This window comes from Hippichthys cyanospilos, chromosome 17 (genome assembly GCF_059441005.1).
Source record: "Hippichthys cyanospilos isolate Australia breed blue-spotted pipefish chromosome 17, RoL_Hcya_1.0, whole genome shotgun sequence".
NCBI lineage: Eukaryota > Metazoa > Chordata > Actinopteri > Syngnathiformes > Syngnathidae > Hippichthys > Hippichthys cyanospilos.
Window position 1 is genome coordinate 16,132,627 of NC_142385.1, and position 16,503 is coordinate 16,149,129.

The 16,503-nt window shown below is 46.7% G+C and overlaps 2 protein-coding genes across 3 annotated transcripts; one reads left to right on the forward strand and one right to left on the reverse strand.

Moving 5' to 3' along the window:
- The first annotated feature begins 297 nt into the window (after positions 1-297).
- On the forward strand, positions 298-5,374 carry coasy (CoA synthase). The gene is made up of 10 exons (XM_088439048.1): positions 298-437; positions 1,392-2,081; positions 2,754-2,968; positions 3,072-3,203; positions 3,364-3,553; positions 3,629-3,693; positions 3,753-3,837; positions 3,901-3,998; positions 4,483-4,629; positions 4,725-5,374. The coding sequence occupies exons 2-10, from the start codon at positions 1,421-1,423 to the stop codon at positions 4,782-4,784; spliced, it is 1,653 nt and encodes a 550-aa protein (XP_088295174.1). The 5' UTR covers positions 298-437; positions 1,392-1,420; the 3' UTR covers positions 4,785-5,374.
- Positions 5,323-15,753, reverse strand: LOC148409990 (myosin light chain kinase, smooth muscle-like). Of its 2 annotated transcripts, XM_088439047.1 has the most exons (16): positions 15,700-15,753; positions 15,223-15,410; positions 13,390-13,494; positions 13,225-13,314; positions 12,767-12,897; positions 11,977-12,133; positions 11,597-11,908; positions 11,428-11,527; positions 11,061-11,264; positions 10,768-10,985; positions 9,494-9,617; positions 8,717-8,869; positions 7,768-7,897; positions 7,462-7,543; positions 6,655-6,795; positions 5,323-5,740 (listed from the first exon to the last, which is right to left on the reverse strand). In XM_088439047.1, exons 2-16 carry the CDS (start codon positions 15,347-15,349, stop codon positions 5,535-5,537), a joined length of 2,280 nt encoding a protein of 759 aa, XP_088295173.1. In that variant the 5' UTR covers positions 15,350-15,410; positions 15,700-15,753; the 3' UTR covers positions 5,323-5,534. The 2 variants fall into 2 exon arrangements, with proteins under 2 accessions (XP_088295173.1, XP_088295172.1); XM_088439046.1 differs by lacking the exon at positions 15,700-15,753 and having other exon boundaries at positions 15,223-15,459.
- Between the last annotated feature and the right edge of the window lie 750 nt (positions 15,754-16,503).

Here is a 16,503-nt window from a genome sequence, read left to right on the forward strand (position 1 = left end):
CATTGGTCCATCAAGCCACACGCGGTCTACAGAGAGCTCCAATTGTATCGGAGCGTCGCATTAGAAGATATTAGAGAAACAGCGCAAAACAACTTCAAAGACATGTATAGTACTCTTAAAGACTCAAACAAACGCCTGTCAACATCAAATGGGTGGAATTGATGACAGAAGGAGTATTTTTTTAAGTTGATTCAAGGAAGTAAAATAGGTCGTAGCAAAAGGTCGTTTTGTTGTTACGCGACATAAAACTAGACTACATACCCCAAACACCACTACGGTTTTTTTTCCGGCCAATTACATCACGCTTACAAGTCACATGACAGTCCGCCCACCTCGCTTTTATGAGCCGCTCTGTCCAAGCGGGTGTTTAATCATTTGGACTACCTCGTTATACATTCCCTTTTCTTAAAAGTGTGGCCAAAAAGGACAAAAAGCAGGTATGTTCTCGGGCAAACTACTCCTAAAATCATTCTTTTGTTCGTTTTCTGTGACCCCGTGTAGATTCTACGAGCTGTGTGTCAGCCCAACTGACAGCTGCCCCCTAATGTTGACAATGTTGCGAGTTTTGGCTAACATGATGCTAATGTCTAGCTACCCAACTGTGATTTAATGAAGATAAACAAATGCTTTTTGGAGTGATGTTGTACGTCTAGCAAGCTAACTAGAGCGACCATTAAGATTTTGTTTAAACAAAGCGAGCTAACTTTAGCACAATAACTAACTTGTGAGACTTTGCAAAAATAAACAAAACATAAAACGCAGGCACAAACAGGAGTTCCATAGGTAAGCTCAAAAGCTAATAAGCAACTACCCTTAACAATGTGAAGCTAACCGTGGTAATCCTGTTATTGTGGTCACATGACAAATGATTTGGTATGAGGACTCTCAATGCAGCTCAAAGAGGTTGATTTATTTTTACCAGATCTCGAAAATATTATAAATAATATAAAAATATCAAGACCACTGTGTATATAAAATACACTTTTTCAAACTATAAAATATATTACATTTTATCTTGAAAATATAAGCTTTTTGTTGTGTATTTAACAAATAATGATTATATTTGTTGTAAAAACAGGGTTTCGATAACAAAAACAGTTTTGCAGATATGTTTCCCTTGTAGGGGAAGGGTCCTATTTTCCATTATTCCCTGAAAAACTCGTATACACCGTTTTGTCAAGTCATAGCTCTGTCTAATTGGAAAATAAGGTGCTTTACCGCCATTTTGCAGCTTCTCCGGTCAAATACAAACTAATTACCAGAAGACTTTCCTATTTTTTTGAGGTCACCGCTTGGCTTCAGTCCAGTATTTGGAGTTTAGCATCCAACTAAATCACTCAAATTGCAGTTTCTCATGTCTGGTCTTGCCTCCCACTGATTTTTTTTTGCAGTTGTAACCGCGACGACGGCATCCAGGACCATGTCGATGTTCAGCACGGGCATCCTGGTGCTGACGTCGCCCCTCCACACCTTGCGCATCGCACCCGTGCTCCGCTCGGCCGCCCAGCTTGTAGAACGCACCCTCTATGTCCACCTTCACCCGGGCCTCAACCTGGGCAGCGGCGCCCAAGCGCGGCCCGTCTTCATCCCGCCAGCCGTCGACCTGTGTTCGCTCATCACCCGGCTGTACAGCAACGCGGCCGACGTGTGCGCGCACCTTGACGTGCGCGTCCTGCTCACGCACGTTCACCCCCCGTCGGGTCTTGGCTGCCCCTTCCCCACGCCGCAGTACCTATCACACGCCCCCGACGTGCTCCTGACGGACTTCCCCCTGCAAGACCCGGCGCAGTCGCACCAGGTGACGCAATGCCTTCAGGGCTACGCCGGGCGATGCTACGCCTGCCGGCCCGGCCTGCCGTCGGTGCTGCTTCACCTGCAGCCGGCCGTGCCGCGGGAGGAGTCCGAAACCGGAGCGAGGAATCCCGAAGAGGAGGGTAAACCTTTGGAGACGTACACTGACGTGGTGGTGGGCGGCACCTTCGACCGCCTCCACGGGGCCCACAAGACCCTGCTCAATGTGTCGTGCTTGCTCGCCACCAGACGCTTCCTCATTGGCGTGTGTGACCAGGCCATGCTGAAAAGTAAGGCCGAACCTATGTGACAAGCGATACATCGGTTCAAAAGCGTTTCTTGATTTATAACTCGGGATCTGACACGAATGTTGCAGTGGCCATGCTTGAATCGGAACGTGTCCTGTTTTAAAACAGGACTTTGTTATATGTTGACCTCTGCCTCCGGAGAAGATAGTGAAGCAATTACTGCCGGTGTCAAAGTCAAGGCCCGGGGGCCGGATCCAGTCCGCCTCATCATTTTATGCGGCCCGCGAAATGCTGATTTGACTTCGTTTCTTGCGAAAATACCAAATTTGCGGCCTCTGATTTCAAAACTACGTAAATGTGTGACAATCACACTTAAAATTCATTTGCCCTCTGACTGAAACGATAACTACAACGTTGCCCACGGTAAAAACGAGTTTGACACCCCTGAACTATACTGTCATCGGCCAAGTCAAGGCAGCCACTTAAAAAAAAAACTTCCAAACGCTTCGCTCCCCAATGCATAGACATTGTGATTCAAAGCAATACTCTACAAAATTTATAACGGTATATGCGGGCCTGCCTGTGAATGAACAAAGTGAGTAGTCGGCAGCCAAAATGCACACAAGGAATTAAGGGAGCCGCTTATAAAAAAATCATCCACACTGCACTCAACAATTTTGGGGTCCCCAACGACATTAACATTGTGGTCCACAGAAAAGGTCCTGAAAGAACTGATTCAGCCGTACGACCTCCGCGTGAAAAACCTCCACGAGTTCCTGCGGGACGTCAAGCCCTCGCTGCGGGTGGAAATTGTGCCCCTGGACGACCCGCTCGGAGTGTCGGTGGTTGACCCCCTGCTGCGCTGCATCGTGGTCAGTGAGGAGACCCGCAAGGGGGGCGAGGCCGTCAACAGGAAGCGCATTGAGAATGTAACGTAGCTCCTTACATGCCTTATGGCTACTTACCTAGAGGCTAATTACTTAGACTTTTTTTTTTTTTTTTTTTTTAACATTTGTTGCCATTCATAATAAGGGCCTTCCAGCTTTGGTTCTTCATGAGATCCAGCTGCTCAAGGACGCCCATCACTCGGAAATTGAAGAAGAGAAGATAAGCTCGTCCAGCCTGCGCTCCCGCTTGCTGGGAACCCTCCTCAACCCGCCCAAAGTAGGTTCATGCCATTTTTCAAAATCATTTTTATTGTAGGGATTTGAAAATCGAGGTACATCTGGCATTTCACTTCAGGTAGTCCATTGGCGCCGTTGATAAACGTAACAAAAATAGTCCCCTAAATTGCACGCCCACTCTTTCCGCTGTCTCGTGTTAGGACGCGCCCCATCTCCCTCTCCAGCCATACGTGATCGGCCTGACGGGCGGGAGCGGCAGCGGGAAAAGCTCGGTGGCCAAGCGCCTGGAGGACCTGGGAGCCGTCCGCATCGACTGCGACCAACTGGGCCACCAAGTCTACGAGCCGGGCGCCGCCGCCTACCATCGCGTCCTGGAGGAATTTGGATCGGGTACGCTTGGTCTTCGCCTCGCACCCGCCGTTGGAATCCAGTCAATCCTCATTTTATTTTTCTCATCGTGCTTAGATATCCTAAATGAGGATAAAAGCATCAACAGACGTGCCTTAGGGAAGAAGGTGTTTGGAAATCGGGTAACAAAACCTACTTGAGTGCATCCTGAGGTTCCAGCTGATCGGCCTTGTTTTTTCAGGAAAGATTAAAAGCTTTGACAGACATCGTGTGGCCCGAAATTGCACTTCTGGTCAAGAGCATGATCAGCCAAGCCAGGGAACAAGGTACTCCGTTTAATCATGGACAATCGCAGAGCATATGGAACTGATTGAAGTCTTTTCTGGAAGGTAAAGATGTTTGCGTGCTGGATGCTGCGGTTCTTGTGGAAGCGGGCTGGACAGACGTGGTCCATGAGGTGTGGGTGACCATCATCCCCGAGGAGGAGGTGCGCCTCACATCATGCCACCATCGTTAACACTCACCAGCCACAAAATGCAAGCGCTTTCGTCCACTGGCTGAACACTTTAAGGGGTGTGAAAAGTGGCATCACATGCCAGCATAATATTGCCTGATTCAAAAACTATAACATTCCTTCAAAAGAATCTCCTAAAAATAGTTCTTTTTCTCTCCTTTGGGGCTGCAAATAACAATCACTTAATAATAGATTTATCTGCGGATTATTTTGTTTGACACGGATGAACCAGTTTTTTTTCAAAACGTACTTTCCAACCTGTGAAAACGTCTATACTTTGATGACCATGATTGGTTACTACGGAACTGAACAGAGGTGAAGTCATTTTCAAATGGACCTTAAATGGAAAAATTGAAATCAAAGCTTTTTCCTCTACTCAACTTCATCAAGCGCTTCAAAGCACTTGTAAAAACAATTTTCAATCAAAATGGCTTTTTTTTTTTTCGTCTTTGTCCAGGCAGTTTCTCGGATAACGGAGCGAGACGGCGTGGCTGTAGAGGACGCTCAGCGCCGCCTCCGCAGCCAAGGTTCCGACGCCCAGCGGCTGGAGCACGCCAACGTGGTGCTCAGCACGCTCTGGGAGCCCGACGTCACCCGCAAACAGGTCAGGCACGCACCCCAAAACATTTCTCATCGTATCTCATTGGGATTTTCCCCAGCCGCATTCAGTATTTTCTATTCCGTTCTCCAATCTAAAAGGTATTAAAAGCATGGAATCTTCTACAGAAGAGGATTCAGCAAAGACGGGCAGCACGGTAGAAAAGTAGCTGAGCTGAACCAGGAAGGCTACGACCTTTTCACGCAAAAATCAGAAAAATGGATGCCTTTTACACCGAATGCAACAAAGGCAGGGTTTTAAACTTCGATCAGATGAATTAGAGATCTCTGAATATTTTCTTTGATAGTATCAATTGCTTTTGAGCTGGAAAAATGACAAAAAATATTGGATATAAATTCTGTCATTGTCTTTTGAGTGTTTCAAAATGTGAAAGGGGCTATCAACTTTTTTTAATAGTACAACCACAGTTTTATGCGTGAAATGTATGCAGGCTTTTGGTATAGAAGATATTTTTAAAAGACTTCATGGACTCAAGTTTTGGGAAACAGTGGCGACCAGAGCGTCCAATTGTGTATTCATGGATTTTTTTTCCCTCTTATTCAAGTTATGAGCTTTTTTCTTTGCTAATCAATTTACGTGGGTTAGCAAGGGATCGAACGTTCTGAGTTCATGCATTTATCACTGTAAATGTTACCGTTTCTGTGCTGCGGCGAATCTCGGCAAATAAATGTATTGTTCTCTTTCAAATGTAGTTTTTAATTACGAATGCTATTAAAAGATTCACATTGAACATGGACTATGCAAGGAAAAACAAAAACTGTACAATTCTCATGATTTGTCTCGAATAATGCAAACGTTTGATCTGGTGACAGCATGCGTTCTCTCAAAAGGATGAATGCTTGAGTAAGCGAGTCTGCCGGGAAGTCTGCCGCCCGCTTTTTCCCTCCCCTTCACGTGTCCACTTTGAGTCGGGCGGAACACGAGGCCGCCCCCAGCTGGTTGCTGGCTCGGCACACGTAGACGCCCGCGTCCGACGCTTCCACGCCCGACAGGACCAGCGAGCGGAGGCCGTCTTCGCCGTATTCCATCTTCACCCGGGACGACTCCGACAGCGGCTTGTCATCCTGAAGCCACTCCGTCTCCGGGTGAGGGTAACCTGAAGGTAGACCACGCACATTTAGATATGTCATTTTATTCCTATGTACCTGCTTCTGAATTTTTTTTTTTGAGTCTTGTCTTCAGATAAATTGTTTCCAATTTGGAGTCTATATAGCATATAAAATATTAAAACGGAGTGCTATACAATTTTTAATTGTAAAAATTACATTAAGTCAATTGCAGAGGTAAAAATGGGAGAATTTTCATGGCGATTAAGTTGGGTTTTTTTTTTTGTCCCCCAAAAATGAAAACACTGCATTTATGCACTATAATGCGCATGGGTTCATAAGGGGCACAGTCAGCTTTTGAGAAAATTGAAGGCTTTTAGGGTGCCCCTTTTTCCTGCAGAAAATACGGTAGGACACTGCAAAAGTTTAATGATCTGATAGTATCTCCTTCCCAAAAAATTGGTTACATTGGACTCCAGCATCAGTGTCCAACATAAGCCGCAGGGGCCATTGTGGGCCACCATCCATATTTTACAAAATATGGACAAAAACATTTGATGTTAGGCAGTATTACGTGTGTGTGGGGGGGGGGGGGGGGGGGGGAGCCCAAATCCTAATGTACCTCATCACCGTAAACAGATAGCCTTGTAGCATTTTTCTGGTGTTATTGGAACCTCTGATATAATCAGTCGTGCCTCTGGGAATTATTCAATTTCACTTCATTCACGATTTCATTATACATTACAGTATAGCCAATAGCGGCGTATTACGATACTACGATTTGTTTTCGGAGGGTCAACTTCTTTTTTGCACGGAATTTGTGACGACGGTGACTCGCTCATAACTGCCACGGCGTGATTTAATCTAATTAAAAACGCTCACTCCGGAATCAAAATGGCTAAAGTGTATTTGATGTTTTTGTTGCCGTCCGGGCTCCCGGGTAAAATTTAATGACGATTCCAACCGTCCACTCTGCACGCCAGGCGAGCGGTGGCTCCCGCGGGGAGGCTGGCGTCCCTCAGGGGCTCCCGGAAGCGAGGCTCGCCGTGCAGCTGCTTATCCAGCGAGCGGATGGCCTCCTCCGCCTCTTGGCTCCAGCTCGGCTCTAGATCAAGGGAAAACAACGTGAAAAGCGCCATGCGTGTGGAGCTCCAGGACCTGCGGCTCCATATGCCAGGGCGCCCGCAAACCAGTTCTCGCCTCGTTCCATAAGGGAACAAATTCGTTTTTTCCCTTTGAAATTCGAAACGCATTCCTTCAGCGCTTTGTCGTTGCGCTTTTGGCCGGACAGCCGCAAGTCTGTTTTGACGCAAAAAGCTTGGCGCACCTGTTTTGGAACAATTTAGCCCATTCCTCTTATTTGTTTAACTCGATTCAATCCCAAAACTTTTTAGGTTATTAATACCTTCTTTTCTCGATTTTCAAAGTCTTTTGGTCAACTAATGTTTTGCAGTACCCGGGATTGATTCTTAAAAAGAAGCCCTGATGTGCAAATCAAACAAAAAAAGGCCATCGCAAACAAACACCTTACAACAAAAGCACGCGAGAAAAAAGCAGCACACAAAAAAGCAACAATAACAATAGAGCACGAAAGAAAAGAAGCGGGTCCGGTAGGGAAAGTGAGTTTGCACTTTTTTATAGTGTGCTTCTTTTTACTTGCGTGCATTTTTTTTCTTGTTTTTGTTTGTGTGATTTGCACTTCAGTGCCACCGTAAATTATGAAGGCTTTAATGAATTTGGCCGTGAAGTGTTACGTTGGTGTGTGTTTTACCGTCTGAGGAACTGCCAGGGGAGTCCGGCCTGTTGGAAAGGTTGGCCATGCGCTGCAGGGCCAGAACCGCCTTGCCGGTTTTCTGCAAGTTGGAAAAGACAGCGTGACAAAAAGGCCCCGAGAGGATTCCGCTACTCCAAAAGCGCAACACCCATGGAAGGTATATTTTGAATTGCAGGTGTGCTCCAGCAGATGTCACTGTTGTCCAAAAAAATTAATTCAAACGTTCATCCATTTGTGTGATGACCATCTAAAAATGTGTTCGCTAAATGGCGATGGACTGAGTTTAATTTGTTCTTCTGTTACCTTCCATTTGCACCTGACCAGAAATCGTCTCATCTTCTCCTTTCTGAGAGTCTTGGTTGGTCTGCGGTTGAGAGCCATGTGGGTGGCCATCCAGGGGTGGACCAGGGCTTCGATGCACGACATCCTACTCCTGGGGAGGCCAAGATTTAAAAAAGAAAAAAAAAAAAAAAAAAAAAAAACTCGCAGGTAAGACTCCCTTGGGAGGAAAATACAAACAGCCAGTGCACACTTTCCAAACCTTTAACTAATGTACACCTTATGAAATATTTTGTCTGCCAAGTACTCTAAAAATTCTCGGTTGGAGAAGACGTGTCTGATTTACCCTACTTTGATAAATCTCTAGGCGTATTTTTAGCAACTCTAGAAGACGGATTGCATAAGCATCTGTTTTGTGGCTCGTCTGCCAGAAAATGGCATCACTGACATTATGGATCAGTATTACAATTTAACAGTCATGCAACGTTTAACGAGAACCCAATCTGCTGCTTCATTTTCCAATTAGTTTGCTCTTAATTTGAAAAGGCAATCATACCCTTCCTGTCACAGCATTAAATGAGATTTGTTAAAACGTGAAAATCTGTTAAAAAATCTCATACAACCTGAAGGGTCTGGACCTTGCCACATTTGAGAACAGTGTCCAAAGACAGAGTTACAACTAAAAACAAAGTCCTTGTGTCTTAACTCATTCAATGCCAGGGACGTATTTTCACGTTTAAGAGTCCAGACATTCAGTTACAGATACTTAAGTACATTAAATTGAGACTTAAGTATCTGGGATTGAATGTCTGGACTTTAAAAAAAAAAAAGTGTAAATACGTCCCTGGCATTGAATGAGTTAATGATTCCCCAATCAATTCTAATTTTTCAAACTTATTTGTAGAGTAAAATTTTCCAGCTTATGATGCGCTGAAAGATTTTGACAGCCGGTGAATTGGCACTTCCTACCAACCTGCGGTCTTTCTTTAGAAGCCCACTGATGAAGTCCTTGGCTTGGTCGGAAATGTCCTCGAAGCTCTCCGGGTCAAAATTGTAGCGCGCCGCCGTGACGAGTGCGAAGGTCTCAGCATCGCTGCTTCCCTGAAAGGGCGACTCTCCGCTAAGCCTGAGTTCCGGGAGGGGGACAAAAACAAATTCAGTTCTGAGTGGCATTTGCAGCCAATGAACTATGTTGCGGTGACAGGAGGCGCTTCGTTCACAGACTTGTTCAACCGAAAAAAGTACTAATTGGTATTTTGACAGGTTGGGAAGTGGCAACACGCATACCGGTGTCCCCACGCTTTTGAAATCAAAGCGACTGCAAGCAATTTATTTTTATGGGTAACGTCGTAAGATGAGAAGATGTTTTGGGATCATAAATGAGGCTATATTTATGGTTTCAACTATTAATACGGCGTTGTAACAAAAACTCGGTGGCTCTCCGCCGCGGGGGTTCGGTGGAGCAAGAACTTTAAGAAGGGGGCAACTATGAAGGTGAAGATCCAAATTTGGCCCGCTGAGCCTCGGCGGAGGTTTGCGCCCCGACTCTAAACCGTGTCCTTGCTGTAATACGGGGGTTAGCGGATTGTATTCTGCCATTTCAGCCAAGATGGCGACGCCTCGCCTTTGCCACACTGTTATATATAGACCAAAAAAGTGGGGGATGAGAATTGAATTCCCTCTTGGATTTCAAAAGAGTATTCCCAGCAGGGTATTAAAAAAAATGTCGGCTTGTGATTTATTCATTTACAATATGAAGCAGATGACCCCGATGCTCCACATGTCCGTCTCCACTCCCACAGTCTCGTAGCCGATCACCTCGGGGGCCACAAACTCGGGCGTTCCGTGCATCACCATCAGGGGCTTCCCCTCCTCTGCCAAACAAAAAAAATCCATTCGATCGCCGCCTGAAAATGGCTGGAGGACCGGGCGGATGGACGGCGAAGACCGGTTGGAGTGATGGATGGATGCAGATCGGGGGTTGGCAACCTTCAGTATTCGAACGGCCTCCCGCAAATAAACGAACGGGAGCCACAAATAAACGAACGGGAGCCATTTGACATCTGTCGAGAGGATAACTCTGCATATCAAAAGAAGAATAAGGCCAACCACGGCAGCCGGTACCAATATCGGCCGTTCTTTGAGCAGTTTTAAAACCACAAAGTAGAAAATTTGCTCGGATTTCATGATTTTTTTCCGGAAAATTCTATGTTGGAAAGATAGGCCTTTTCAAAGGCGTTCAAGGAACAGGCTCTAGATCTGGCCCATGAAAGGCTCATTTGACTTCAAGCTTCTGGTTTAATACCAAATTCGCAAATGTATTTCATTTTTTAAAAAACACGGTTACCAATCTCTCGTTTGATTTTACCAACCTCTGATTTCAAAATTAGGCAATGTGTGACAAAAACACACTTAAAATGGATTTGCATTTTGCACCATCTTCCTCATATGTATCTAGTTTCTTCCACTCCATGATCAGAACGCGAGTTTAGTCTTTTACTAGCGCCTCATTATCACTGCCCTCATTGCACTATTACAGTTTTTATTGCCTACTATTCTCAACTTTATTATTTGCTCTATTGTGTGGAATGTAAGTCCGCTCTGGGAAGTGAACAGAAAAATAACTTTACCGTTTACCTTTGTATATGACAATAAAACTCTTGAAGCTTAATGATTAGGACCGGTATCAGGCTTCCGCTGAGCTGATGATTTGAATCAAGTGTTAGGACGGAAACATCAAAAGCATGCGGGACCTGAGCTAAAACATTGTTTGAATACCAATTTTGGTGAATGATCCCTTGGTAGTACAGTGTTCCCTCACCGCGGGAGATGGATTAATATGGTCCCGGACCCGTAGGTTGCGCGCCCCTCATATATGAAAAGCGGATAGAGAAGACAGAAATTGTCCAGACTGCGCCGGAAAGAAACAGACATCCAGATATAGATCTGGAAGGACGGAAATAGACAAGCCAGACGTACGGAAATCCGATCCGGTCGGGAACCCGAGTCCCAGAGTTTCCTCACCCAGTTTACTGGCCAGGCCAAAGTCGATGATCTTGATGTGCGTTCCGGTGTGGTCGGTGCAGACGATGTTTTCGGGCTTGAGGTCCAAATGGACGATGTTCTGCTTGTGGACGTACATCATGCCCTCCAGGATTTGCCGCATGTACCCGGCGCTGGTGGGCTCCGTGTGCTCAAAGTTGTCGTCCACGATGCGCTCGAAAAGCTCCCCGCCGGCGATGCTGCGACAAACGGACCAAAAAATAAATAAATAAATCGAAATCGGAGCCCGGGCGGGGCGCCTCCGGGTGACTTACTACTCCATGACCATCACCGTCTCCGCGGGGGCCTCGTAGGCCGCCAGGCATTGGACCAGTTTGGGGTGGTGGAGGCAGTTCATCAGCTCGATCTCCTGGCGGGCCGCCAAGCGCTCCTTGGAGCTCTTGGCCCGGTAGAACTTGCCCGCGTACACCTCGCCCGACACTTTGTGGGACAGACGGAACACCTCGCCAAACTTCCCGCTGGACAAGAGAAACGTAATCGGAGATGCTACAGCCGTTGGCGCTGTGCGGCGATACCGTTTAGTACGCATGATATCATCTGACCGGGGATTGGCAAGTATCATTCCTTCTGATGTAACGTCAGATCAACATGTATCACGGAGGCCGATACTGAGAAACTTACACTCCCAGCTTCTCGTGGACGTTGTAGTGGTCCTGAAGCTCCCGTTTGGTCTCAATCACCACTTTGACGCAAGGTCCCATGTCGTCCTTCTTTTCTTCTTCTAAAAGAAAAAGCTAGCGGTTATTTCCGGGACGGGCCAGGAGAGAAAAAACGGGGCCGAAGAACTGACTGGTAGCGGCCATGGTGACGGTGTCCGACTCCTGACTGGGCTCGCCGACGCCCTCGGCGTTGTAGGCCCGGACCCGGAAGCGGTACTTGCCGTAGGGCTCCAGGCCCGAGCTGACCCGGGTGGAGGTGTTCTTACAGCGCTGGGCTATTTCCGTCCAGTCCCCGGAGGCGTCGGCGCCCTGCCGCCGGACCTCCACGATGTAACCCAACACGGCCGTGCCGCCGTCGAAGCTGGGACCGCTCCACGAGAGGACCAGGGACTCCGCCGACAGCCGGGAGATGACCGGGTGAGACGCGGGCGGGTCGGGACGATCTGTCGGCGAGAGGTTCGGCGGTGGGCGCTCGGCGCGGGCCCCTTTATTTCTCCGGCCGGACGCTCACGGATGACGCTGAGGGAGACGGTGCGTTCGGCGGAACCGTTTCGGTTCCGAGCGATGAGCGTGTAAGAGCCCGTGTCCTCCGGGCGGGCCTCCGAGATCACCAGGCTGCTGTGCGCGTCGTCGCTACTGATGGACATCCTGGGCTCCGCCACCACCGCCTGCGAGAAGGGAGAAAATCCTTTGCGGCGTCCGCGCGTGCAGATATATAGATATATAGATATATATGTTATTTTAAGGGAACACTTAGCACCTTTTGGTGATTTCTTTACAAATAAATGTACATTGTCTACAGTTTACTTTAGAAAAACAAACAAAAAACTCATCTGAAATGTTCAATTAACATATGCTTAGACAAAAAAAAAAAAAAAAACGTATTTTTTTTCCAGGTATAGACTGAAAACATAACTCCAAAGAGCGTTCAATTCTCGTATGGGCTCTGAAGAAGCGGTCAAATTCCAATGCTTTTGTCTTGATATCTCAGTTTCCTCGTTAAAATTTGTGGACGGTTTCCAGCAGTAGAGCAATTATCTCTGTATCACCATATTGCTCGATAATAATTGTACTTTTCTCGCAAAATATTATCGTTTGTATCAGGATACAGCTCAATGATGACGGCTCACACAAAAATCATCATCGGAAACAAAAGTCAATTAGCCGTATCACAATATCAGTACAATCAGCACTAATAGGCGTTATCGTTGTCTATTTTTAGCTTCCCTTCCGGGCCGTCTCAGCCAATTTGTTCCTAGCATGGAAAAAAAAAAAGGCGTCAATTGAAATGACCCTGAGACCTTTCCTCTGTTGAAAATCCAGCAGCAGGCCACTGGAACGCAGGCGGTGCGGAAATCACAGTGCAAGCGGGCCTGCTCGCCCACCCGAACCGCCACGTGCTCGGGCGAGTCCAAAAAGTCCACAGCCGAACCTTAGGAGGAGGACAAAAAAATCTGTGCATATATGAAATCAAAGTAACTGTTTGGCGTCCGGCCTTTTGTTTGAGGGTCCTGCTGCTGCGCAAACTCAAGAGGAGGGCGGGGTTATAAGCTTGCGACGCGATTGGCAGATTCAAATAGGATGGGACCAATCGTGAGAGGGCGGGCACGATTGCTTTTCCGGCCACCTGTCGCTCGCAGGTGAATCCAAGACTTCGGTGATTGAGCTAGCACGTTGACGAGCCCCGCGTGCCTGTATCGGCGCCATGCCGCGATATCACCTTGTATCTACCGTGGTGTCGGCTATCATATTGACGCACCGGCTTCAGGTTCCGTCCTGCGGCCGTTCTCTGGTTCCGCGTTGTCTGTCGTTAGCTCCATGGCGTCCGGACGGCGGCTTGCCTTTTCCTCTGTTTTGGGCGGACGCGATCGCAGGACGTTACTCGAAGCAAGATTATGTTTTTCCTCACCCCTAGAAATCCTACCTTCAAATTTGGATTGACTTCCGGAAGAATTTTTGCCGCTTAGTGTTGAGGCGTCCCTGCCATTGATGAAATTCGATTGATTTTGATGAGGGTGAACTTTCTCACCTAAAAAAAGAAAAAAAAAAACATTATCGGAAGGGATTACAATGCTACCACCTTTTTTAGGGGTGCCTCCATCCAATATTGATATCGGATATTGATCTGATATATGTAGAAAAAAACTGTCGGATACAGTCTATTTTTCTTGACTTGATATTTCTCATGGTCCTTAAATTAATGTTGAATCGGTTGTATTCAAGTGCAGCACGTTATCATTTTTGAGGTTGAATTTATGTAAGTGGCGGTTGGGTTACGCAATGGTTAGCACGTCCATCTCACTGTTCGGGGACCTGAGTTTGAATCCAGCCTTCCTGTGTGGAGTTTGCGTGTTCTCCCCGAGCCCACGTAGGTTCTCTCCGGGCACTCCAAAAACATGCACGACAGGTGACATACTTAATTGTCCTTGGGTGTGTGAATGGTTGTTGGTCAGAGTGTCCAAAGTCAGGTGGACTATAGAATACGGATGGATGGAATTTATGCAAGCCGAATGTGTCATATTTTTCTGATAGCCGACTGCTGTTTTTTTGTTGTATCAAGTCTCTTGGTATCTTACTGGATCAATATTGGTATCGGACAGTGCTCGGGATTTCATTATCGGTATCTAAGCCGGGGCCGCATACGTTCGCTCAGCATTTTGCCACTCACTAGACATTCCCAAGACATTCCCAACTTCACACGGCATTATGTTGCCAGGAAACCCTCGGGGTTCTACTTCCTGCCCAAGCCACTTGAAACGTCATTCTCGGTGTGGGACGCATGCAGTGAATCAAAGCACTATTATTAGGTGCGCTTTTTACACACATTGAGACTGTATTTGGAGAAATGGTACGGCATTTATTTTTCCCTGCAGACGATGAAGGCATTCGCTGATTAATTGGGGCATTTTTTAAGCAAGTCGTGCAATATCATGAGAGAAAGGTGTCTCCATCTCTTTGATGCGTACTTTTTTCAGAATAAATTAAACATTTATTAGTGGTATGGTGTTGATTTTTCTCTGTGGACGAGCAACACATCCGGTGATTGATTGGGGCGTGGCGTTTATTTGAGCAATTTGTGAGAAAAATATCTCCATCTCTTGAAGGCATACATTTTTCACCATATCACTCAAACTAAATTAAACATCTATTGGTGGTACGGCGTTTATTATTCTCTGTGGACGACCGCCATATCTGGTAATAAATTGGGGAATGGGGTTTATTTTAGAAAGCCATGCATTAGCAGTAGAGAAAAGTGGTCTCCAGCTCTGTGACGAATACATTTTTCAGCGTATTAATCAGACTAAATTAAACATATTAGCGGTATGGCGTTTACTTCCCTCCCTAGACGAGCAACATGTCCGGTGATTAACTGAGGCACGGTGTCTATTTTCGGCAATCTGGTAGCAGCATGAGTGCAAAGTAACTCTAGCTCTTTGTTACACATATTTTTCAGCACCTAGCACTTAGACGAGATGAAACGTCAATCGGCGGTAAGGCGTTTATTCCTTCAAACGCACCACAGGGGTCGGCGCCCGCGCCGTTTTAGGCGCGAGCCTCCGAAAGTCATTACGCGGCCCCCGGTGGCGCTCTGCAATGTCCTCGTGTAAAAGGCTACGAGTTAAAAAAAGGTCAAGCGTGAAGCGGCCGCAGCCTCGCAAACGCTCACCGAGAGAGGCCAAAACGTTTTACGGGGAGATGCGCTCATGTTACGATCGGCCGTAAATGAGAAATGGGCTGAATGAAGTTTGATTTTTACCTGCTGGACATGAGAGTCCCGCGGCGTTTCTCATCCCCGGCGCGTGGGCTTTGTTGCGTGTGCGCCCCCGGAGCTGCAGGCGCACTGTGGACACATAAGTCTTTGGCTCGCCACCATCCTCGTCCATCCTTGCGTTTTAAAATAGCAGATGACTTTCACTTTGAGTGATTCATCCCACGGGCCTCCTCCTGTGCACAAAAAAAAAAAAAAAAAATTGTCGGGAGAAGATTGTGTGCCTTGACCCCACGAGACACCCCCCCCCCCCCCCCCCCCCCCTCTCCGCTCCCTGCCCTGAGGGATGCAGGAAACTCCTTGCCCCGGTTTCTCGAAAACACACAGTCACATGTGATGGTAAACAAAGAACCGCGTCAGCCCAAGGTAGCAAATGTGTGGGAGACACAAATGAGCAGCGATGACGAGTAGGGAAAGAAAAAAAAAAGGGAGTTGAGTTGCTGAAAACTTAAGTCGATAAGTTACCAGGGTGGCCCCAGGAATCAGGAAAAGCAAGTAGGGCCACAATGTCTGAGAAACGTGACGCCTTCACCTTCATTCATGTGCGCCTGCTACTCCATGGAGGGTGTGGCCCAAAGAACTGACGCCGTTGTCGGGTTCTTTTGGGTCTGCGTTGGCCCCCTGGAAAGCACTTCAAAAATGCTGAATCTCCTTAAATGCTTTGTATGGCCGGAACACTGCGCAGGGATTCTTTTCAGATTAAGAGCAAATGAATTGGAGCACGACATCTAATTTAGTGCTTTAAATGTTCCGACAGTACCGTGTTCTTTTTCAAAATGAAAGGAAACGAATTGGAATAAGACGGGTTCTGATTTAATACTTTTCAATTCCATGGCAATGAACTCAATGAAAGGTCATAAGTTGTCCGCTCGTGCCCCATGGTGGTTTTGGGGTCCCAACACAAACATTTCTCCTGCACCGTTCGCGAGTTGCCGTCGAAAGGGTTCATGCAAAAATCGAGGAAATTGCATGATGAAACCGAGTTTTCAACATGTCCAAAATTGACAATATTTCCGATTTTTAATAGCAGTAAATGAGCCCGACATGGGCTACAGTTGACATCTGCAGGGTTTACCTCTCGGCCTCTTCTTTGCAAGCATTTAGAAGGGACAGCGGGACAGTACGTATATTGAAAGTCGATCAATCTATACCATATTTTAGCCTCTGTTTTTTTTTTTTTTTCTTAGTGCTTTTGCTTTGATATTACACATCCAGAAACATCAAAATTTCCCCCAGGGGTTAAAAAAGAAGTTGTTGTGTATGTTGTAT